Source organism: Zeus faber (genome assembly GCF_960531495.2).
Source record: "Zeus faber genome assembly, chromosome: 21".
NCBI lineage: Eukaryota > Metazoa > Chordata > Actinopteri > Zeiformes > Zeidae > Zeus > Zeus faber.
This window is the reverse complement of record NC_137208.1, coordinates 17,210,222-17,235,641: the sequence shown is the minus strand read 5'-3', so window position 1 is coordinate 17,235,641 and position 25,420 is coordinate 17,210,222. Positions and strand designations below refer to the sequence as shown.

The following is a 25,420-nucleotide window of genomic DNA, read 5'->3' as shown; positions in this document are numbered from 1 at the left end:
AATGACCTGGCAGACGCGGACTTCAATCCCGTACAATGCACCTCCAGGCTCCCTGTGGCTATTCTTCATCTCCTTACAAGGTAAACAGGGCCAAATGTGATCTGGTTCTTCCATGTTAGAATTGACATTGTAGAGAGAAAGAACATTTCACTTTACGTAAAGTTGGGGGGTTCCTGGGAAAACAGAGACAATGTTTTAAAAAACTCCCCCTCTGGAGGTAGAGGCCTTTGGCCTCATTCAAAATAAATGATCATGACCATTTTTCTCTCACAGGGTCCAGCCTGCAGTACTGGAACATGATTGTGTTTTTTTTTCTTGCAACCACAGTACACACAGACATGGTTGAGGTTGCGGGAGAACCAAGATGTTACAGATGTCTTTTTCGAGTTTGATTAATTTCGATGTATAATTGAAGCAGAAATGAAACTCAACTCTTTCTGTTTCTCATGAAATAGAAGTTCAGGAAATTCTCAGAACCTTTGGAGAAAAGGTCTCTTTCTTTGTGTTCACATTACATGATCCAGGAATTATCTTAATTTTTAAAACACTGTTATTGAGGGACAATTAAACTAAATGAAACAAGAATTCTGTGACCTTAGTGCACGGTGATTGTTAAAACAAATTAGCATGCATTAGCATCCAAATCAATTAACCGCAAAGAAGAAGGGTTTAGAAAACTGTACAGGATGTTACATATAAATGCATACATTCAGAACCTCAGAAATAAATCAAAGATGTTGTCCAAAGTCAGGCTGGTCGACCCATTGGACCTTCCAGTGAACCTTTCCCTGCCTATCACCAATGTCCCTCAAAACCCGCAAAAAAACAAAACACCTGAGGTCCCAATATATCCATTTTACCCTGTTACAGAAAACTTCAAAGAAAACAATACTAAATCAAAGTAATATGTCTTGCTAAAAATATCTACTGTAGAGTACACACTTTTAATCCATAACACAGGTTACATTGTAATAAACAAAACTCCAATATTATAAAAACTGTATGTATTGAACTGTTGCTTTTTAACACCATCAACTTTTAATGATATTTCACTCGACACTCCTGATCATGATGTCCTAATTCAGGGTCCGTCGTCCATTTTCATCCTCCATTCTTGAATCTCCATGTTTGAGTTTTCAAGTCCATTAGGCTGTTAGGATCTCTGGACACAGCCAACCTCAGACTGGTCCTGAAAGAACAATTCACCAGCCAGTATCTTGCACACACATCAAATACAGTATAATAATTTCGCTTTTGCATTACACTTTAACATTGTTCCAATATATGATTAACATTTTCCTTTTTCCCCCTTTGTCCATGCATTTTCTCAGTTAAAAATAGACTTGAGTCTATGACGGAATCAGATATTCAGAATGGATATTTCTCTCCTAGTGTTAGCTCCTAACTACTAACCATTAATGCCAACGGAAGCGCTTCTACCCAATTCAGACCTGTATGCTGACAGATTTTAACAATGCGATTTTTTAGCACGCCATTTATTTTATCACAAACACCTTGGCTGTGGCCTCAATCAAGGTAAACCATACTCAGATAATGAAACCAATATTCACAGCACTCAACAGCATTTAAATCAAATCAGCTTCTCCGCATGTGATCAATCAAATCAATAATACTTCATTAATTAGGCGAATGCCTTGATTACTCAGTCTGTTGCCAAGTCTCTTACTAACTAATTGCAAACGCAATATAAAAAAAAGAACTACTGTAAGCCTATATGTGAAAACAAGTGATCATGTAGGTTATAACTAGATGTACACACATACAGATAAATGCAGGTGTCTATTGAAAAGAGTTTGTGGATAAACCGCACTGGCCTGATTCACGGGATTCAGAAATTCTTATGCGCTGTCATCCGCAAGCTCCCGATGTCTGTGACGAACTGCCAGATGTCTTGTCATCTGCCCCTTGGATGATCCAATTCAGACACATTCCATCTTCTCTATCTTTCCCCCAGCTCTCACTCAGCAAAGTAAAACAGAGGAAGAAAGAAAAAACTAAAAGAACAACACAAGAGTTCAGTGTCTTAAACCCACTCTAAATTATTATACATACTATAATACAATTCAATGAGACATACATCATCAGCTTTTTTATTTCTTTCGCATTTGAAATAAAGCAATGTTTACTTTTATTCATACAACGCATTTAAATCTAAAGAGTACATTAGTCAATCTAATACAACCTCTAATTAATTATTTTAATTTTATTTTCCTATTTACTTTTATTTTATTTTTATTTATTTTATTTTATTTTGTTTTAATATCCATTTATTTATTTGTTTATTTTCTTCACTCATACTAAGAAAGAAGAGAGAGAGGAGGGGGCTTCTTCCCTGCCCCTCTTGTCAGGGAGAGCTGACTAATTCCCACTCTGTATGAAGCGCCACCCCTTGCTCCACCTCTTAAATTTAAGCAAAACTTCCAGTTTGCACTGGTCGTCAGCGAGCTTTCTAGCCCCCCGTCGGAACAGCCCAGCCTAATGCAGCCACGCACAGTCATAAATCAAACCTGGTTCCTTTCACTCAGCAGCCGAAACACAAAACCTCTTCTCTTGCATCAAAAACCCCGCTTTTCCTTCTATTTAATGTGTATGTGCATGCATGTGTTGGCAGACTGTTTTTGGTGATGCTAGTCCTTCTCTCAAGAAGGCTCATTTTGTTATCAAATATATAAAGTCCTGTGAAGGTTCATATCCTTTATCAAATGTACAAAACGTCCTTGAAAGAAAAAGGCTCATATATATTTATCAAACGTCCTTAAAGAAAGGCTCATAATCTTTATTATCAACTTTACAAAGTCCGTAAACAGGCTCATATATATTTATCACTAAAGGGGCAAGAAATGTTTCTCTTTATGTATTATTCAACTGCTCACCACATATGTATACCTATTTATTAACCCATATATTCTATATATAATTTATACATATACACGAACAATACACAAATCTCTTCACACGTCTTTAGCCGCGGCACACTCACACACACACACAGGCACACTGACCCGCCAAAAGGAAAAAGACATGTCTGTCCACACATCTGATTCTCCAAAAACTTCAACAACACTTAACTTTATACTTTAACGTCGACTTATTTATACTTTTCTAATTTCATCAAGGTTTTCACTTTGGCTGGACTTTTAAATTTTCACTTTTCCAAACTTTAAACAAATTATCTTTTTAATCAGATTCTTTCAGCATGCATGTTCAATGTGCACTCATTCTCCTAGACTGGTTCAGCCCTGCTTTCCCCCATTTTTTCTCAAACTTTATCTTCATCCTTTAAGCCTTTAACTCATTTTACTTCACTTTCATCTTTTTCATCTTACTTTAGGCTTTTAACTTTCATCTCTTTTTCACGTTTCATCTTTTTCATCTTCATTCATATCATTTTATATTTAGCCAATTCCCCTGGACAGGGTTATTTCCTGTTTGTTTTTCCTACCTAGATTTGACTATATTATATTTTCATACGGCCAACTTTCACACAGCATTTAATGTACACGTCTTATTGTTTGAGGAGATACAGGCCCTGCATTCATTAATCTTGGTTATTTAAATAACTTTTGGCTGCCATTCTACAATTACTTTTTACTTCAACTTTCTCCACATCTTTTAAGCCTTTAACTTTTACATTTAACTTCATCTTTTATTCCTCTCGTCTCTATTCTCTATTTCAACTTAATTCTCTTTTTCTTCGTTTATTATTCTCTTATTACGCTTATTTAAATTTTTTACAACTTAATAAACCCTAAATTAGACGGAAACTCACTTCACACATCAACACATCATCTCCATCTCTACACAATCTGCTCTTGTCAGTGCAGTCTATCTGCACAAAACACTATCGCTTCAAGAACCACCCACAGCTCAATTTATGAGAGGGCACTCACCCTGAGAGTGGTAAATCGCTGGAGCAGGCAGCATCGGCAGGTGAGGCCCAACAGATCCTGGTTCGTGACGTCACTTTGTAGTTTCTTGTAGAATTTGATGTGTTGATGAAGAAGGAGTGACCGCTGACGCTGACTTGAGTAAAATAATAGATTTATTACAAAAGAACAGCATCGGACCGGACGTTCCATGGACGTCCAGGAGGGAACCAAGCCGGATGGATTCTCTGTCGGATGAAACTCAGGCAGGTGCTTTTAACCTTGACCAGAGGTTGACCATCTGTTTCACCTACATAGGTCACCGTTCACATTTCTCTCTTGAGACCCCTTGCACAGTCTTTTAATAATTATCTTATACAATGGGTACTGTCTTGGGACGACACACATTCCAAGACACCTCAAATGTTACCAAAAGCCTGCTCCACCAGTGGCTTTCAGTCAAATTCAACCTTGTTCCTTTTCAACTGCCGTAAATGGGGCACAGAGTGAAATGCAGGGGACTAAGACGAAGATGAAGATGAAGTAGAAACAGAAGGGGCATATAATGGTGGTGGCCTAGGAGGACCCTAGGCCTGCCGTCAGCCACCTCCTTCATCATCGGGACCGTTTTGAGCAGCGGGAACTTCATTGCCCCCAAGGGGGTCCTGATGCACAGCGGCAGCGTGGACCTCTCACTGCCGTTGTGGACGGTGTGTGGGGTCCTCTCCCTGCTTGGTAAGGCCCCCTATCTGTCCGACAGATTGAAACCCCGTCCGAAACGCCCGCTCGCAAGCCTGGTGGGGCCCCCAAGGCCACCAACACCACGCGCAAAGGCGAGGCCTGCCCTACTGCAACTGGCCAGACGCCCCATCCAACTGCAAGTCCTGAGCCCCATCCATGTAGCTGAGTGCGCTCAAGCAGGACACCCGGATGTCAGCTATCTGTTGTTCTTCTGTTTATAATATCAGCATAATATAACTGTCTTGGGGTTGTTTGCTAGCATTGTATTTTTCAAGATTCAAATATTCCTTCAGAGTAAATATTGCAGTGTTAGTCCAAGCATCATGTTTCAAAAAGCCTGCTCCATCATAGGATCTTGGTCATATTCAACGTTGTTCCTTGTCAACTGTCATGAATACGCTGGAGAGTGAAATGCAGGCATGGAAGACAAAGACAAAGGAGATGCAGGGGGAGCAGAAAGAGGTGGTGCACCTCAGGAGGACCATAGGCATACTGCCTGCCACCTCCTTCATCATCGGCAGCGTGGTGGGCAGTGGGATCTTCATTGCCCCCAAGGGGGTTCTGATGTACAGCGGCAGCGTGGGCCTCTCCCTGCTGGTGTGGATGTTGTGCGGGTTCCTCTCCCTGTTTGGTAAGGCCCTTGTTCTGTTTTGGGGGATTTTTCCTGTTGCTTTATCATGAATCATTCGGTCATCATTCATATCATTTGATTCAATGCAGAGGCGTTCCATATGCTGGCGTCTCACCGACTTATAGGTGAAAGAAAGTCTTTTTGTTTTAAACCAACCAACCTTTCAGCTTTATTATGACTAATCTAAGTGTCATTGTGGTCTGTTGTGGGGGTGGGATGGTTTGAGGTGATTGGGTCAGGGTGGCTGCATTCCAGATGCTCACTGGTTGGGCTAACGAGCAGCAGGTTTAAACCCCCATCCACACACACACACCCAGGAGAGGAGCTGTGTCATGACATGTTCCATCTGCTCCTGGCTAAATCCACCAAACCTCCTTTCTACAATAAACTAGTGTCCATCGTCTGTGTCTCTGTGCCGGAGGGCCTGAAATGCCACTTGAGTGGTGTGTGGGTAAGTGGTAGGAGAAATTACCACACTCATGTTTGTCGATATTTTGAGTTTGTTTCTTTTGTCTTTGGATAGGTAAGGGTTAGAGCCGCTCCTTCAAATGCTCCGCTCCCACTTGGATTTGCCTAGTTTTTGCTCCGCCTACCCCACAGAGGGTTAAAGTGGCTACTAGCCTCTCATGACATAACAACAATTCTGAAATGTACATTTCGTGAATACAACTCAAATTGCTGGTAGATCTGCCTTGCAGCATGTGCACTGCTTTGTTTGCAATGTTCATTGTTGTGTGCATCCATCCAGAACATTTATACCTGTGCATACATACATGGACATTAACCTCTTTTTTTACTCACTCCAATGTGGGATTAACCCATACCTTTCACTGACTTCATCTCCTCACAGGGGCGCTGTGCTATGCTGAACTGGGCACAACTTTCACAAAGTCCGGGGGCCACTACACCTATCTGCTGGAGACCTTAGGCCCTCTGCCCGCCTTCTTACGCCTGTGGTCCGAGTTCTTATTCATGAGGTTGGGTTGACTTTGATTTTCCTTTTAAATTGGTAATATGTGTATTTTGTAAAGAAAATCCCCAATTTGATCATTTGATTAGATGGCACAGCAGCCATTGTTGGTCTTCTACCATTGTTCCATTGGTTCCTTTGGTTACCCAGGCCCGCGGTGGCGTCCTATGTGTCCCTGGCCTTCGGTCGCTATGTTGTCGAGCCGTTTTTCACACCCTGCGCGGCTCCCCCGGTGCTCATCAAACTGGTCAGCATCCTTGGTGTGAGTGAGTGGCCTTAACTTCTGCCTGGTTCTGTCATTTGACATGTCACGTCAAAGTGCATTCCCGTGAATTGCACCGTTTACATAAGCGTGAAGACATTCTTTGTTTTTCCATTGTCTCCTCCAGCGTTTGTGGTGGCAATCAACTGCTGGAGTGTGACCATGGCCTCTCGGACTCAGACCATCTTGACCTTTATTAAAACATTTGCCCTGGTCCTCATCATCGTCCCCGGGGCCATGGCACTGGCTCGAGGTGGGGGAGGATGTTTATGAAAATTTAATGTAATTCAGTTCATTTGTCACAGATTTGCCATCAGCGCTGTGTGCTGTCTCTTCCCTGCAGGACAATCTGAGAATTTCCAAAATTTTGAGGTTGACACAGCCAAACTGGTTATGTTGCCGCTGGCCTTCTATAATGGTTTATATGCCTATGGCGGTTGGTGAGTACTCTGAATGCGTTCAAGTTAGCTTTTTTGTACAGTCTATATTTATATTGATGTGCTTTCCATTCATTTATGTATTTTTTCAGGTTTCATCTTAATTGTGTCACGGAAGAAGTAATCAACCCAAATCGGTATTTCAGATCTTATGCAATATCTCAAGGCTATCTCCCTGCTGCTTGAATCGATCATAATTGACGTTACAACTAAAGACATGTGCTCTTGGTTTCAGGAACATCCCACTGGCAATCAGCCTCTCCATGGTGACGGTGACAGTGCTGTATGTGATGGTAAACATGGCCTACTACAGCGTGATGACACCCTTTGAGCTGCTAGTGTCCGATGCTGTGGCTGTGGTCAGTGCCAATTAATAACCATCATCTAATAAAGAAGCAATATTTAGAAAATGGTTTCACTCTTTTGGCCAATTATAATTCCTGTGATACATTGTCTCTGTTTCTGTTCCAGACATTTGCGAACAAAGCACTCAAGGCCTTGTCACCTGTGATTCCTGTTCTAGTGGCGTTGTCCTGCATTGGGGCAGTGAATGGAGGCTTATTTGGTGCATCCAGGTAACCAGCACAGAAGGTGATTCTAAAGGCCCTGTTGAATTCATGTTTTTCAAAAGGCTTTGTCATATGAGTTGTCTGAAGGGTACGGGTAGGGCTGCAAAGACTGTGGAGATCTGGAGATCTGGGGGAACCTGCAGCACTGCAAACAAACAGATGGATGAACCAATAACCCCCAATCACTCAATTTGCAAAGATGTTACCCAAAGGCAGCTTTGAGGGATAGCGGGTTGAGAAATCCATCAGGACATACATATTAATTTCATCCCAGTGCACAGTGTTCTAAAGGGCAAATGAGGTCTATCCCCACTGTGTCAAGCATGGCAGGTGGCCAACAGTGACGTGCAGTGAGGGGGTTGGGAGGCACTGGTTTGTATTAGAGCCAGATTTACATATGTATGAACCAGATAAAGGATGGTTTGGCGACTGTATGTTTCAAATGTATTTTCAGCTTTCTTTACAACACTTGCATACAGGTAAGTTACATATTTGATTCACGTTTTATAGGCAAATGCAGTTCCACTATTAATATTCATTCAAAGTAAATGAAAATATATATTGTATGGTCTTACATGTTAAAGAAGTCCATTTGCCAATCCTTCTGGCAGTGAGAGCCTTGTGGTCTCTGGCCCTGGACTTTAACCTGACCAGCTCACCAGAACCAGTCCGCCGATACTCCACCACCTCTGCCCCATGGACACACATACAAACACACCAGCCCTTGATACCATCACATGAGTTGCTTTCACACATGCACTCCGGACAATATCGGGATAGTGGTATCCGGACATTGTCCGCAGCTGCCCTTTCACACATGTAGCACACAACCGGAGATTGTCCATGTCAGATGTGTTCTCACTTTCTGTAAATACTCAGTTTGGATCAGACGAGGGAGAGAGCCTGGAGAGAGTGTGCAGGAAGCTGGATGTGACGCAATGACACAGCAGAGGTTCAGCACGCCCAAGTTGGTGGACGATGCTACCGACTTGTCTTTCTTTTCGTTGATGCTCCATGTCTTTGGATATAATATAAACAAAAGAGTGGAAAGGAATATACAGGAAAGGAGTATGAAGAAGCTGTGCGCTGTGCGCAAAGATCCGCATAAGGTAGCTAGCTGATGCATAATAGAGACGTCATCTACATGCGACATGCCACTTGCTCTCCTTGAATGCTCCAGACAGTTATCTGCTCTGTTCACATATACCGCTCAATCGGACATTACACAAACGTTGAACTAAGTGCTGGCTGTGTTAAGTCTGTGTAATGTACAGTTAAAACGATTCGGACGATTTGCGTTTATACAGCTCCTCCAAGAAATGTCTGGAAATTTCAGGGTTGCAGTGCATGTGTGAAAGCAGTTTTATCAGCATAATGGATGGATACTGTAGACAACTCTAACACGAATACAGAGCTATTTTAAGAGCACCTTGTTGCAAGGTTTGTCATCAGAGGCTGTCAGTGTCTCATGAACCTATCTAGTCTATATTTGAACTCACTGTATAATTTATTACTGTTAACAGAGTAAACCAAGAGCAGTTAAACAATAAATAATGTTTTTAAAACAAACTTTTAATAATATCTAAAATTGAATCAAAATGAGGTACTGTACATTCTTTGGCAAAGGTACAGACCTATTTATATTACTGCTACAGTATTACTGGTCCATATATATAGATAATTTTTCAAATGAGCAAAACATTAAGTACTGTACATATTGTGCTGGGGGTAGCATCTGAATCCTCACTCCAGGGAGGAGGAAGGATGTTGGGATGGAGATGTGCATGGCATTGATGATGGGCAAGATAAATGGAAGAAAATAGAATATAAACAATGAATTATGGGTGGGCAAGCATTTTGGGATCAACACACAAACACACACGTACACAAACACGCACACAGTAAAGCGGTACTGTCGACAGCACTATTAAAGACAGCCCAATCAACTAAGAAATAGAGAAACTTGGGAGTAATTACAATTTCAACAACAAAGCAAGTTGTAGAGAAATCTTCTTGCTTTGAAGAAATTCAAAAGAAGTTTTGTCAGCAGCCCACTCTTCAGTGCAACTCCGTCAATCACCATTTCAGTATTCAAGGCCATTAAGATGTCCTTCTCAGTGGCCATCAGCATGAAATCCTCTCGATGTATTTCTAAGTAGAGAAACTCTGCTCACAGCTGTGAGCCACCCTGTTGTAAAAAGTTGACACTGTCGAAATTGAACAATCTTTGACTTAAATAGAAACTGGAAAACTGTTTGTTTTTATATAATGAGCTGCTCAGGCGGCCCACAGAGCGACCGGCCCAGCGCTCAATCTCTACCTTCTGGACAAAGTTGTTGTAGAAGTCCTCTGTTTAATTTTTTCTAGTCAGCCAACGTGAAGGGAGAGAGATCGTCAAATATGTTGGCTCAAGAGACTCCCCCCCTAGTGAGGCAGGTGGGATAGCTGCCTCCCCTTGGTGCCTTTTCACTGCAGTTTCATGATGAGATCAGCGAGCCTGAATATTAAAGTTTACACACATGCGTGAAATTCATTACCTGGACTATGGCAGGCGTAGTAATACGCCTGTGGTCCATCCACTTTCGGACGGATTGCGCAATCAAATGGAAGACTGAGCTTGTTGCTGCCTCACCTGTTGTCTCTCCCTGTATTTGCAGCGGAACACTGCCAATTCGACAATTTTGACCATGAAAAAATATTGGAATCATACAGAAATTACATTTATATCACAGATTAGTGGAAAAATCCTAATATATATTTGATTTTTTTTTTACCCTTCGTAACAGACATTTTCATTGGCGTATGACAGGTGAGGCTCTGCCTCCCCTGCCTCCCCTGAACACACGTCCCTGCCGGATAATGTCCAACCCTTGGTGATCAGCCATAGAGATGTAATGTAATGAGCTGTGTGGAAAACCATTGGGGCACCAACAAGGTGTGTTTGTATCGCAATCAGGTAATGGTGATTCACTCTACATAGCTACCTCTGAGCACAGTGACAGTACATGAGCATTCATTGCCAACAATTGGTCGGGGGATACACCAAAAGACTTTCAAAAGAAAGACAGCATCAAGCATTTATTTTCAACCCAGTACTGCTCACACAGGATTTAGAAAGGATGCGTGATCACAGGAGATCACACATTTTGGGATTCTAGCACACACTTATAGGAGCCGAGATTTTATACTTAAGATCATTTCAAACCAACTTGAGATTCTCGCCTGAGAACCTGAGAAGTGTCCCATAGTTTGTTCCCTTAATCAAACAAACAAACTACAAATATCACAACAATTAATTAACCATCTACGTTGCAGGATGCTGTTTGTGGGGGCCAGGGAGGGACACTGGCCAAAACTCTTCTCCATGATCCACATCCGCAGACACACTCCCCTGCCTGCCGTGCTCCTACTGGTGCTGAATGTTTTGCATGCATTTGAGACAACAATGAATAAAAAGCATGTGTCAGTGCATTTTCAAAGATCCGTAATGGATGTATTGCTGTCAATGACGTTGCGACTCCACAAATTTGGAATGTGTGGATTTTTCATTACAACTGTGCTGTCTGTTTTTTTAGTATCCGTTGATTGTGATAATGATAATCACCGGGGAGATCTCCAAGCTCATCAGGTTTGTCTCCTTCCCTCGCTGGTTCTTTATCGCCTTGGCAACCCTGGGGATGCTCATCCACCGTTATCGCTACCCTCTTCACCCCAGGCCCTTCAAGGTAACCAGATTCACCACATTTGATTTTTCAGCCTTGACCTCTACCTTCCAACCCTGAATCGGTACCGATTTAATTGATTCCTCTGCACTGTTGTTCTTTTTGCTCAAAGGTGCCTCTGGTCATCGCCGTCACCTTCACCATTGTGTGCTTCTTCATCGTGGGGCTGTCTCTGTACTCTGATCCCTGGAACACAGGGCTCAGCTGTGTCCTGACGCTGACAGGCATCCCAGTCTACTACATGACCATCCACCGGTTCCGCCTACCCACCCGGTGGAGACGTGTCTACAGTAAGTCAAGCAAAATCTGGCCATTAGGGGGCACCATCACATTTCACATTTATTTAACAAATATGCACATTTTGGTATATTTTTGTATTTTTAGAGCTTATAGAGCTTATTGTGCGTCATCACCGGGTGTCATGACATTTCACTGCATATATGTATGACCGTATGTATATGTATGTGACAAATAATCACTTGAACTTGAACTTGAACTTGAAATACACGCCACAGTAAGATGGAAATGCGTTGTCCGTTTTTATAAAATAACCCTCACACACCCCTACCTCCTCAGATTACTGCAGTAAGCAGCTCCAGATCTTTTTTGAGGTCATTCAGCAGGAGGTCCAGACGTACTGAAGACAATACTGACTGGCTGGATGCTTCGAAAAACTCAAACACATAACTGTTTCTCCCAGTGCATGGGACATTGATGTTTCTTCCCCATAAGAGACAATACTTTAAGTTTCCGTTATTTTCAAATAACAGGTACAGTAATGGGTGAATGTATTGGCACCCATTTCTTCCAAGAAATTGTTGAAATTAAAACTTTTTTTATCCATACAGTATGTATTTCTCTAAAATACAATATTCTATTTTATTCCGTGCAGAAATCTTGGCCGGTACAATATTATAGGCACTTCTTTTGAAGTTGTGGAAAATAATTGGATTGGGAGCAGGGGATTCTAATTTGATTATTAATTAAATTAATTAATTACCTTAAATGGAGAAATGCACTTATTCTGCTGCTTTGTGTCACTTTAAGAAAATAAAGAAAAGCAGAGAATAGAGGTCAGAGAGAAGACATATGGCAAAACATGGATACATCTCAAAGCCACAAGTCCATCTGATCCTCATTTTATTTTTATATTTTAACCTGTGCTGTCAGCATGCTGGGCAAACAACACAGAGTATTTGTATGCCATTGCATCTTGGACAGAATTAGTCTGCAAGTGGAGTTCAACTTCTCCACCTGCAATGCCTCTCTTTAGTCATTCTTTAATCATCAAAAACTGCTGCAACAACTCTGTCCTGTGGATGACCTGTGCGATGACAAGTGCACAGCTTTTTGTTACGCAGAACCGCCACCAAGCCCTCTCTTTGGAGAACGATCTTCCATGTGTTGGTCTATAAACAACTACTCCATCACATCACTACTCCAAGAGTGGGAGAATCACCAAGAGTGAGACAAAAAAACATAGAACCAAACGACAACATGTACATGGAAAACTAACAGTAAACATAGAAATGTCGGATGACGTGTGTGCGTGTGTGTGTGCGTGCGTGCGTTCGTGTGTGCGTGTGTGCGTGCGTGCGTGTGTGTGTCCACCTTGATATATGGGTCTCAATGACCATCAATGATGTTTTCAAAACCTTACACTACACTGTTATCAAATGGCCTGTAATGAGTGCAGATCTAAATCCCAAAAGACCAGTCCATCTAACATCTGGTTCTTATGACCCTCAGTGTAGGGACCTCATTGAGGGTCATAAGAAGCGTTTGATTGCAGTCATGTCCTCCAAAGGCTGTGCTACCAAATACTAAATGTAGATTCTTTAAAATGTGTTCAATGCCATTTCTGTTGATTTAAAAAAAGATATGTTGAGTTTGGAAGAGAGAAAAAAACATCAACATTTTCAGCCACGTCTGTAAAAAGATGACAGGAGAACATACTGTATATATGCATATATATATATATATATATATATGCTGTTTCCCTTAACAGCGAAAAAACATGACTTGTGGAACAGGTGACGATGCTGTGAACTTCTTTTGATAAATCCCTCTTGATTTGTTGAGCAAATCATTTGTTGATTGAAATATCACTTCCTGGTGTGATTACACTGATTGCAGGACAAAAAAAAAAGTACCGTAATCACAGCTGAATAAAAGCTCCTATAAAAAATCTGGTGACGGGATGGGTGTTAACTGTAATAAATGCCTAGGCTCCTGTACAGCCTAAGCTGCTTTCACACATGAATTGCAATCCTGAAATTATCCGGACATAACCCTGGGAGCTGTATGTGCGAATGCAAGGGTCCGAATCAGTTGGACCTGCTGCCCCAGTCAGAAAGCCATCAGTCGACTTCAGTCGTTATTTCTTATGTCAGTCAGTGTGCATTACAATAACAGGATAAAACAGATAGGAGCTTACAGAATTCACAGGGATGACATTTCAATAAGGAATTATAAGTAAGAGGAATCATGAATATATTTTTATATGTGTGAATCGAACACAGCACTCTGTGCACCCCGATCGCCGTGCTCGGTTCCTCTAAATAAAACAACTAAAAACAGTGTGGGGGTGGGCCAGGAGGAGCAGGCCAGGGCTTGTAGACTCATTAATATAATTTTTCTGCCCCCAACGCAATAAGAGGGGGTGATCAGGTTTCATCTGCGCCCTCGTCTCCTCACACGGTTGTGAGAACCAGCCAGAGCAGGGTTCAGCAACCTGCGGCTCCAGAGCCGCATGGGGCTATTTAGCCCCTCTCCAGTGGCTCCCTGTGGCTTTGACAAAAAATGATATGGAAATGAATAACGGCCATCTTTCAACATTTCAGTTTTAAGTTATCATTGTTGTAGGCCAAAAGTGTGTAGCCTATACACTGTACAAAAAAATTGTCATAACATTTCAGTCAACTAAAATGTGCATCAGGGGTTTAAGTTTTTTCGAGTTCCAGCTTTGATGGAACGCAGCTGCTTCGTAAGCACGCCACAGGAACCTGACGAGGCGGGGTCCGCACGTGTTGGCAATCAATCACAATCGACTATTTGGCCTCCTACTTACGCACATGCAGACATTTCAGCCAGTGGGAGAGCAGACAGCTGGGAGTGGATACTGGATAGCAGCAGCACAGGCTCTCTGGTAACGCCGTAAGTGGACTGTAGCTCTGACCGAACAGCCATATTCATCCTCATATTTGGAACAATTTTGCCGTCAATACAGTAGCTATGGATTCTAAATCCCAAAAAATTAAAAGTCTCGGATGATAATAGACAGTTTAATTCTGCGTGGATGGATTCATCTGTTTTCACTGCCAACGATGCTGTATTTTTTTTAAAAATACAATGTTGAAAGACATTTCCAGAACAAGCACACAGCATTTGCTGAAAAGTTCCAAGCTGGAGATGAGCGAAAAATAGCTATTTTGGAACTGCTGCGGAAAGCTGAGCAGAGCAATAATATTTTCAAGAAGTGGATCAAAAAAAGTGGATCTTTAAACTCAACTACTGCTGGCTTTGTGGCCGCTCAGGAGATAGTAAGGCTTGGAAAGCTGTTTAGAGATGGAGAATACATGTAGGAATTGTTTATGAAGATATCAGATCATCTATTTTCATCTATTTTCCCACATCATTTGAAAAGTGGAGAATCTGAGCTTTCAAACAAGATGTCACTTGTGCAAATCAGGCAAATATTTTTAAAGCTATGACTTGTTAATGACAAGGGTGTGGCAAACTGTGATTCTGAGATAATCACCTCCAAAGTTTTACCCACACTTGGCTTCATTCAGCCAGCTCGCAGAATGCAAATGGGGTTGGCGGACAAACACAGCCTCATGGCTACTTAACATAATGCTGAATGGGCCAATCAACACACAACTATTTTTGTTTTTAAAAATGCTTTTATTTAACAGTAACAACATACATGTTTTATAAAAGTGGATTTATGTGGCAAGGTGGTGCAGTGCAGAGGCCTCATTTCACCGGCCACCATCCAAAGCATGTGCGTGTGTGTGTGCATATGTTGTAGTGTGGTGTGTTGTGTGATAAATAAAGATTCTTCTTCTTCTAGTTCCTGTCATACATTGTCTCTCTTTCTGTTCCAGACATCTGCCAACAAAGCACTCCATGCCATGTCATCTGTGATTCCTGTTTTAGTGGCTATGTCCTGCGCGGGGGCACTGAATGGAGGCTTCTTTGGTGCATCCAGGCAACCTAGCACTGGAGGTGATGCTAAAGGCCCCGTTGAATTCATGTTTCTCAAAACTCTTTGTCATATTTTTCTGAAGGGTACAGATAGGGCTGCAAAGACCTTGGAGACCTTGGAAACCTGCCACAATGCAAACAGACAAAGGCAAGAACAAATAACGCCCAATGACTCTATTTACAGTGATGTTAGGCAAAGGCAGCTCTGAGGGAGAGTGGGTTGGGTAAGCCATCAGGACAAACATATTCATTTAATCGCAGTGCACTGTGTTCTAAAGAGCAAATGAGGTAATTCCCAAATGTATCAAGCAGGGCAGTTAGCCAACACTGAGGTGCGGTGAGGTCAATGGCTTGAGAGGCACTGGCTAGTATCAGAGCCAGATTTATACACGTATGAACCATATAAAGGATGGTTCTGCGACCATATGTTTCATATTTCAGATCAGCTTTCTTTACAACACATGCATACAGGTAAGTTACGTAATCGATTCACGTTTTATAGGCAAATCCAGTTCCACTATTAATACTCATTCAACGTAAATGAAAATATATATTTCCTGGTCTTACCTTTACTTGTGAATGAAGTCCATTTGCCTATCCTTCCGGCAGGGACGGACTGGGACTATAAGATGGCCCTGGACTTTTTTACTCAGACCAGCCAACCCCAACCAGCCTGGCGATACTCAACCACACCGGCCACATCGACTCATATACAAACACACCACCCTAACCCTAACCCTAACCCTAACCCTTGATACCACCACTTATAAGCATAATGGATGGATACTCTGTATCTCTAATACAGAGCTATTTTAAACACAAGTAAAAGGTTGGTTGCCAGCAGGCCACAGCAGTGAGGATACCATGATAGATTTAGGCTGTCAGTCTTTCATAAATGTCTATATTTGAAAAGACTGTATAATTTATTATAGTTAAAACGGTTAAGCAATAGCAATTAAACAATAAATAATATTTAAATACGCAAACATACTATAAATAATAGAAAAATGTAACCGCAATTAAATGCTGTACATTCTTTGGCCTGCTGCTAAGCTACAGACCATTGGTCTTTGCCTGGGTATTGCAGGTTTATAAACAATAAATTAATATTTCAATTTAAAATTCCCCAGCATGTATGAATTTTTAGTCGTGCTAGCGTATTACTAGTCCATAAATTATAAATAACATTTCCAATTGCACAAAACATTAAGTACTGTACTAATTGGGGTAGTGTCTGTACCCTCACTCCAGAGTGGAGGAAGGAAGAGGGGATGGAGACATGCATGGCATTACTGAGGGGCAAGCTAAATTGAAGAAAAGAGAACATAAAGAATTAACAATGTGTGCCCTTTATCAAACAAACAAACAACAAATATCACTCAAATGAATTAACCATCTATGCTTCAGGATGCTATTTGTGGCGGCCAGGGATGGACACTGGCCAGCACTCTTCTCCATGATCCACATCTGCGGACACACTCCACTGCCTGCCGTGCTGCTACTGGTGCTAAATGTTTTGCATACACTTCACACATCAATTCATGAAAAGCATCTCATATGTCAGTGCATTTTCAAAGATCCGTGTGTGTGTTTGTTTGATTTTTCAGCTTTGACCTGCTCCCTCTTAACCTGAACTGGTACCGTTGTTTTTTTTGGCCAAAGGTGCCTATGATCATCGCCGTCGCCTTCACCTTCGTGTGCTTCTTCATCGTGGGGCTGTCTCTTGTACTCTGTTCCCAGGTACACTGGGTTCAGCTGCGTCCTGACGCCGACTGGAATCCCAGTCTACTATGTGAGTAGTAGACTGCGGTTCCACCTTCCCACCCGGTGTAGATGTGTCTACAGTAAGTCAAGCAATTAGGGGGCACCATCGCATTTCACATTTATTTAACAAATACAAGCCTGAGTAAGATGGAAATGGAAATGTGTTGTCCGTTTTCATAATATAAATCTCACACTGCCCTATCTCCTCAGATTACTGTAGTAGTCAGCTCCAGATTTTTTTTGAGGTCATTCAGCAGGAGCTCCAGACGTACTGAAGACAAGACTGACTAGCTGGATGGTTTGAAACAGTCAAACACACACACTGTTTGTGCCAGTGCATGAAACACTGATGTTTTTTCACAAATCAGAAACAATAATTTGAGTTTCAGTTCTTTATTCAAATATCAGATACAGTCGTCGATGAAAATAACCGCAGTAATTTCTTCCTTGAAATAGTTGGTAGGGTATTGGAAATGGAATACTCATGAAAGGTCTGAGGATCACCCTTCCAACAACTTTGAATGGAGAAAATAACTCATTCTGCCAATTCAAGTTCAAGTTGAAGTTCAAGAGATTATTTGTCACATACTAATACAGTACATATGGTCATACATACAGTATATGCAGTGAAAAGTCATTTTGTGTCAATTGAAGAAAATAAAGAAAGAGGGTCAGACGGACAATACATGGCCAAGCATGGACACATCTCAAGGCCACAAGTCCATCTGACCTTCAGGTCCACCTTGATGACCATTGATGTCTTCAAAACGAAACGCTGCACTGTCTTCAAATGGCCGGCAATGAATTTGGATGTAAATCCCAAACAAACAGTACAGAGGTGTAGACTACCATTACTTGTAGTATGACTAAAATATATTTACAGTATATATATATATATAAATATATATATATAAATATATATAGGATTCTTCATTGGACTAGTTGTTAAAATCCCTAAATTTTCAGCACAACAATTGAGATGGTTGAGAATGTCATCTTGGGTGGGGTGAGTTTTTGCACAGATCACGGGCCACCAATGCGACACATCTTCAGTTGTGTGCCCCGGCTTCATTGGGTGTTTCGGCCATTTATCACAAGACACCCTCTACCGAGGTTGGCCCACCACAGGTTGATCAGACCTGAGTGTGTGTCGCACGGTGGCACCAACATGATTATTTGGCAGCCCATGTTGCGTCCCTCCGTTTCAGCCACAGCCAGTGACTGCTCCGCTCGGCTGCAGTGGCAAGTTCTTTGATTGCCTTCCTTTGGGCCTGCCCTCTGATCCCTACATCCTTCAAGAGCCTTGTGGTGGACTTGGCTACAAAACCTCTGCAGCCCAACTCCACTGGCCGCACCTTCACGTTCCAGCCCCGCCCCTCTGCCTCTGCTGCTAAGTTGGCATACCGCAGCCTCTTCCGTTCGAATGCCTCATCGCTGGCCTCCTCCCATGGGACAGTCAGCTCAACGATAAAGACTTGCTGGCAGGACTTGGACCAGAGGAGAAGATCTGTGCGCAGGTTGGTAACTGCAATTTTGGTGCCAAAGTGAGCCTCTGCCTGAGGTCGACCCGGATTTCCCAATCCCGGGCTGCGTTCAGCTGGCCAGAGTCTGGGAGTGATGGCTTGGTCCGCCGTTTCTCCCCTTCCTGCAGAGGCATGGCATTGGTGGTTACCCTCTTGTTCTCAATTATGGCAGCCAAGAATTTCAGCACTTGGTTGTGGCGCCAGGTGTATCTTCTTTACGTTAAGCTGGTCTTGCAACCCACCAAGATGTGTTTGAGGGTTGCTGGGGCTGCACACTGGAGACAGGCTGGGTCCTCTCCATACCAGAGATGTAGGTTGGTTGGGGAGGGCAGGACATCATAAGTGGCTCTGACGATGAAACGTAGCCTATTCGACTCCATGCCCCACATCTCGCTCCATGTCATTTTCCTCCTCTCCACGCCATCCCACTTCATCCAGCGGCCTTGCTGGGCTTGGGAGACTGCCTTGGCACACCTGGCTGCTTCCTCCTGGTGGCGCACCTCCTCCACAACCATGTGCCGCCGTTCGGTTGGAGTAGCCTTTTGCCATGTGGGTGTTGTTGTTGCCAAGCCAAGGCCCACTCTGCCATGTTTGCCCCACTACATCCCGGTGCCAGAGGGCCATCTTTGCCACCGCAACTGCTGCCGATGGCTTCCATTTCCTCCCTGTTGTTAGGGTTGGAGCAGCACCTCTGACAAATGGATCCCGGGATTCTGTGAGAGTCATCTCCAGCCTTGATTTGGCACATTTGTACTCCTCCACCAGGCTTGAGATTGGCAGAGAGAGGGTTCCGCTGCCATAGAGGCCAATGCTGGTACGGCATCTCCGCAGTCCAAGCCACTTCCTCACTTGTGCATTTACTAGCCTTTCTAGCCAATTGGCAAGGGATAGAGTGACCTCATAGATGGAAATTGGCCACATGAGACGGGGCAGCAGCCCAAACTGAAAGCACCACAGCTTCAGCTTCCCGGGGAGAGCAGTGTTGTTGATCTGCTTGAGGCCACTGATTGTATCCTGCCTGAGTTGTTCCACCTTCTTCGAGTCTTTGAGTTCTGCGCTATACCAGCGGCCAAGGCTTTTGATAGGCTTCTCCAGAACTGTTGGTATTGGCTCGTTGTTGACATGGAACCTCTCATCGGCAAAGTGGCCTTTGACAATGGAGATGCTGCGGGATTTTCTGCGTTTAATCACCATTCGTGCCCATTTGATGTTTCCCTGGAGTTTATCCAGCAGGCGTTTGGTGCATGCGTTTGTTGTTGTTATTGTTGTTATGTCGTCCATGTACACCCTGATTGGAGGGAGACGCAGCCCCCTCTTCAACCGTTCCCCTCCAACCACCCATCGGGATGCTCGAATAATAAGCTCCATTGCCATGGTAAACACCAGTGGAGAGATGGTGCTGCCCGTCATTATCTCGAGGTGCTGCCAGGCAGTTGTAATGGCCTGTGCTGTAACACAGAACTGGAGATCTTGGACGTAGGCTTTGACCAGCCTTGTGATACTCTCTGGGACTTGGAAGAAGTTGAACGCTGTCCACAAAATCTCATGAGGCACTGACCCTAAGGCATTGGCAAGATCTACGAAAATCACATGCAGGTCTTTCTTCTCCTTCTTGGCTGTCTGTACCTGGTGCCAGATGACATTTGTGTGTTCCAGGCATCCTGAAAATCCACTTATCCCTGCCTTCTGCACTGAGGTGTCGACAAAGTTGTTCATCTGCAAGAATACTGAGAGCCTCTGGGCCACAACACTGAAAAATATCTTTCCTTCCACATTCAGGAGGCTGATCTGGTGGAACTGATTGATGGTTGAGGAATTCTTCTCTTTGGGAATAAGGATCCCTCCTGCCCGTCGCCATGCCTTTGGTATAATTCCTTTTTCCCATGCCACTTTCATGAGCTTCCAGAGGTACTTCAAGATGCCTGGCGTGTTCTTATAGAGCCTATATGGAACGCCATTGGGCCCAGGGGCTGAGGCTGTTCTTGCCCGCTTTACTGTGCTCTCAACTTCGCTCCAAGTAGCGGGCCTTGCTTCCAGCTGGTGCTCAGGTGGTTGAATTGGTGGCATGTCATCCGGAATGCTGGCTGGCACATGCCTCTGGTTGTCGGAGTAGGTCTTCCTCAGGTGCTCCTCTAGTTCCCTTATGGGTACTTTGAGAGTCCCAGTTTTTTTCCTTGACAAAGAGGTTTTTGACAAACTTGTAGGGATCTCTGTAGAAGGCAGTCCTCGTTCGCTCTTTCTTCTTATGTTGTTCCCAGGATGCCTTTTCGAAGCTCTCCAAAAACTCCAAGATCTGCAAGGACATGGGAATTCACTTCAAGCAAGACTTCTGCAAAGCTGACAGAGAGGCTCACGCGGTTGTATCTGCAAGGACAGGGGGATTAACTTCAAGCAACACCTCTGCAAAGCAGGCAGAGAGGTTTGTGCGACTATATCTGCTCGGACATTGGCATTAACTTCAAGCAAGACATATGCAAAGCCGGCAGAGAGGCTCCAAGGCTGCATGGCTGAAGATAGAGCAAGCTAGGGCGGCAGGAAATAATATGTACTACAGAGGACATGAGGGATGCATCAATCTTAACAGGGTTGCTCTGAGATACACTAAAGGTTGTCATATGTGTCATATTCTATGTTAATACTCATATATTAGATGTTCTCTTTTGACACTGTAACAAATGTCTAAGTTGGACCAGGTGAAACTAAGCTTTCTCTCTCTCCCTCTCTCTCTCTCTCTCTCACTCTGTATATATATATATATATATATATATATATATATATATATATATATATATATATATATATACTGTATGTGTGTGTGTGTGTGTGTGTGTGTATGTGTGTGTGTGTGTGTGTGTGTGTGTATATGACCCACCGTGGGTTTTAGGTACATAACTTACCATTTTACTTTTTTCCCCCACATCATTTGGAAGTGGAGAATCAGAGCTTCAAAACATGGTGTCACTTGTGCGAATCAAGCAAATATTTTTAAAGCTATGGCTTGTTAATGATGGTAAGGCAAACTGTGCTTCTGATATAACCCTCAAAGTTTTCCCCACACTTGGATTCCTTCAGCAAGCTCCCAGAACGCAAATGGGTGGAGGGCCCACAAAGGCACATGGCTACTTGCCACCTGGACACTTGACATCCTGCTGAATGGAGCAATCTCAGTATTGTTCTTGTGTTTATAGAGAATGTTGAACAGCGACATCGACACACAAATTCTTTGTTTTTAAAAAGGCTTTTATTGAACAGTAAGAATATGTTTTATAAAAGTGGAATTATTTAGAAGTTTAGAAGTGCGGACAACACAACAAAACACTGGTATCTGCACCCTTCTAGAGTAAATGAGTGAACGTAATGTCGTTTATCAATGAATGCACTTATGTACAGTCTGTCAATAATATTAGTCTCTGTATATCAACCTTGGTGTGTCATTAAATGTATAAATGTGCATATGCCAAATACCTTCAAAGTTCTTGGAGTTATTATGTTTGTTCATAATATTGTGTTGTTCATAATCTGCATCACCAATCTCAATAGACTTCATCACGTCATGAACTTCTTCCCTTGTAACAACAATGTGCGTATCGGTCTCCTCCGGTGGTTCTTGAAAATATTCAGTTTCATCGTCACATTCAGGTAGTAATCCACTGTTTGAAATGTCGTCTCCGAGTCCGGTATAACGCCGACATCGGATTCAGCATCGCTGTTGTTCTCTGCCTTGCTGTTGGAGAATTGACTATCATCGCGGAAAATGTAGACCAGTATGAAATGTTTACACTGACTTTGATCTATCGCCCTGGTCAGATTAAGGTCCGCGATATGATTAAGAGCTTCCACCACCCGCTTCTCATAATCCATAACAACATGGAGATGAACGTTTTCACAGACAAGTGAAACCAAAGGCTTCTTGTCTTGGGCGTAATGTTTACGGAAGTGACTTCAGCTTTTCTTCATCGCGGGTATGCCACCTACACAATAATGTATCCTGGTGGATAGAAAACGCGTAAGATTTAAAGGTTGAACTCTATCAAAACGGTTTCACATTGTGACTTCACATCACATGGAATATGGAGGGATGATCTTCAACTGCATTTTCGCTCTAAAGGAAACTATCGAACGGCGTTCTCGCTGTTCAGCGTCTCGGTAAGTGAACTGTGTTTCCCCATGTAATCTAATGGGAATATTTAACACAACGGTTTAACATTAATCAACTATTTAAAAGTCTAACTCTGTTTTGAAAGTAGAGATAAAAAAAACCCACAAAGGAACATAAAACTAGAAAAATCGAATTTTCCTTCCAGAAAGCTTTTTTAACTTATTTAACAGCTCGGGGTGATTTAAGAAACGTGCAACAATTCAAAAATCACTGCGGTGTGTCACATATGTATGTGTGTATATGGTTATGGATGTATATGGATATGTATATGTGTGTGTTCACTTTATTAACATTTTGTATATATACATTATTTACCATTTTGTCTGACATGTATTACAAGCAAATATAATGGTAGTATAGTGGTGAGCATAGCTGCCTTCCAAGCAGCTGCCTAATTACATTTAGACAATCTATGCCACAAATATAAATTAAAGAGATGATAAATAGGGTGGGTCCAGGAACCAAGCGGGGGAAAACCAGCTGCTCATGGAGATAATGATGGAGAAACAAAAGCACAGAAGTGAGGATCCCGCGAAGGTATCGGGGACAGCTCAGACCTTGTTACTCTATAATAAAGGTCTACCTGAGAACTCAACTCCACCTTGACTGCTGCTGTTTTTTTTATTAAACAAAAAGAATGAATCAAAAACGTTGTTTTCGCCACAACATAATTGGGGTCACAAAAACGATTGGAAAGAAGGGTCCGAAGAACTGCCGAGCGGACCAGACCACACAAACAAGCAAGTGGCCACTCCAAAAAAGAGGTACGTGAAGTTCTTTCTATTAGATGCTTGTGTGGTCCGCGCCGACCAACCCTTAAGGCTACTCAGTGGTCTCTCCAAATTAACTAACCAAAAGTATAGAAATAATAGGCAGAGGTGATTGGGTTACAGGAACAGAAAAAAACATGCAAAAGCCTGTGGATTCTGCTCTGTGTTGAGAAGGTCTGAACGGACAGGTCCCTATGATGTTACACTTCAAGAAAGTAAATCTTTAAGGGCTGTACGAATAAGAAAACATTGAAAGCCTATGATACCGCTCTGTGTTTGGAAACATTGGAGTTCTGCATAGTTAGGTCTCCCACAGTTACCGCTTCAAGATTTATGAATTTGACGGACAGCTCGGGTGGGATGAACTAAATCCGGTAGATAACTTTTGGTGTTAAGAAAACGTCAAGGCCTGAACAGAGCAGTCTCCATGGTTTAAGGGAATAAAAACCTCTATATAAATCACATTCCACAATTACCACTTTAAGACTTATGAACTTAAAGGACTGCCCAAGTGGGGCATAAACAAACTCAGTGTCAGAAACTGCACTTGGCTTGTGCAGATGTAATGGCAAAATACTGAACTAATCCTATGCCAGCTTCTTACCTATCTGTCTTACCAACAACAAGAACATTTTGTACTGCAGGTCACAGTTGAAACTGTTGAAACCGCCTTGGGACAAAGGGGAAGTTGTCTTTCACTTGTCTGACTTGTGCACCCCACCAGATGGTCTGGACAGGACACCAGACTACACCCTCTTCTAAGTAATGGTCCATGTGATGAAATTGATATAAGCCATCGAGCAAGTTGATTCGGGGGAGAAGCTCTTTTTTGAAACTCTCCCCATTCAAATGAATTGGTTTGGATTTTGTTTTGTGTAGCACAAAACAATTTGAACAATCATACTCTGGGACAAGATTCAAAAGATTCATTTTCGGGACTATGTCAAGTGAAGTCAAGTGAAGTCAAGTCACACTTTATTTATAAAGCATATTTCATACCAGGGCAACACAATGCACTATACAAAGAAATTCAATCAAAAATAGAAAATAATTGTCAGCTGGTAATTTCAACAGAATGCCCATGAATCAACAGCAACAACCAAAGCAGTAGCAACAACAAAAAAAACAACAACAAAAACAGCAACAAACGCAACTACAACCGAAGTAGCAACAACAGCAACAGCAGAAACAACAGCAGCAGCAGCAGCCACAGAAGCAACAACAACAGCAGCAACATCAACATACGCAGTAACAACAACAACATCAAAAACAACAGCAAAAACAACTACAACAGCAGAAACAGCAGCAACAACAACTGCAGCAATCGCAGCAGCAACAACAGAAACAACAGCGCAAATAATCTGAAATTTACTATTACAGGTCAAGTTTTCATTCAAACCTCGGGAGGGAGATCCTTTTGACTCTCTCTCTCTGAAAACACACCCTTCTTATGATCCTCTCACTGTAATCTCAAAACAGAATCAACAACACCAACAACAGCAGCAACAAAGAAACAACAACAGCAACAACAACAACAACAGCAGCAGCAGCAAAACAAGCAGAAACAACAGAAAAAATAACAGGAACAGCAGCAACAAAAGAAACAGCAGCAACAAAAGAAACAGCAGCAACAGCAGCAACAACAGAAACAGTGGCAGAAAATGTCTGCGCAATCATAAGAACAGTCAGTGCAGAATAAACAGAATCACACCATAAAGAACACACACGCAAATCTCACAGCATATAGAGCACACACACAAATCTCACAACATAGAG

General features: G+C 42.5%; 1 protein-coding gene across 1 annotated transcript; it reads left to right on the top strand.

The window, feature by feature from the left end:
* Positions 1 to 5,018: 5,018 nt before the first annotated feature.
* LOC307246665 (cystine/glutamate transporter-like) lies at positions 5,019 to 11,860 on the top strand (the record flags this gene model as incomplete). Its single annotated transcript, XM_080022651.1, has 12 exons — positions 5,019 to 5,259; positions 6,110 to 6,236; positions 6,380 to 6,495; positions 6,619 to 6,744; positions 6,835 to 6,931; positions 7,021 to 7,065; positions 7,164 to 7,287; positions 7,400 to 7,503; positions 10,813 to 10,909; positions 11,073 to 11,222; positions 11,332 to 11,509; positions 11,796 to 11,860. 12 exons carry the CDS (start codon positions 5,019 to 5,021, stop codon positions 11,858 to 11,860), a joined length of 1,470 nt encoding a protein of 489 aa, XP_079878777.1.
* Between the last annotated feature and the right edge of the window lie 13,560 nt (positions 11,861 to 25,420).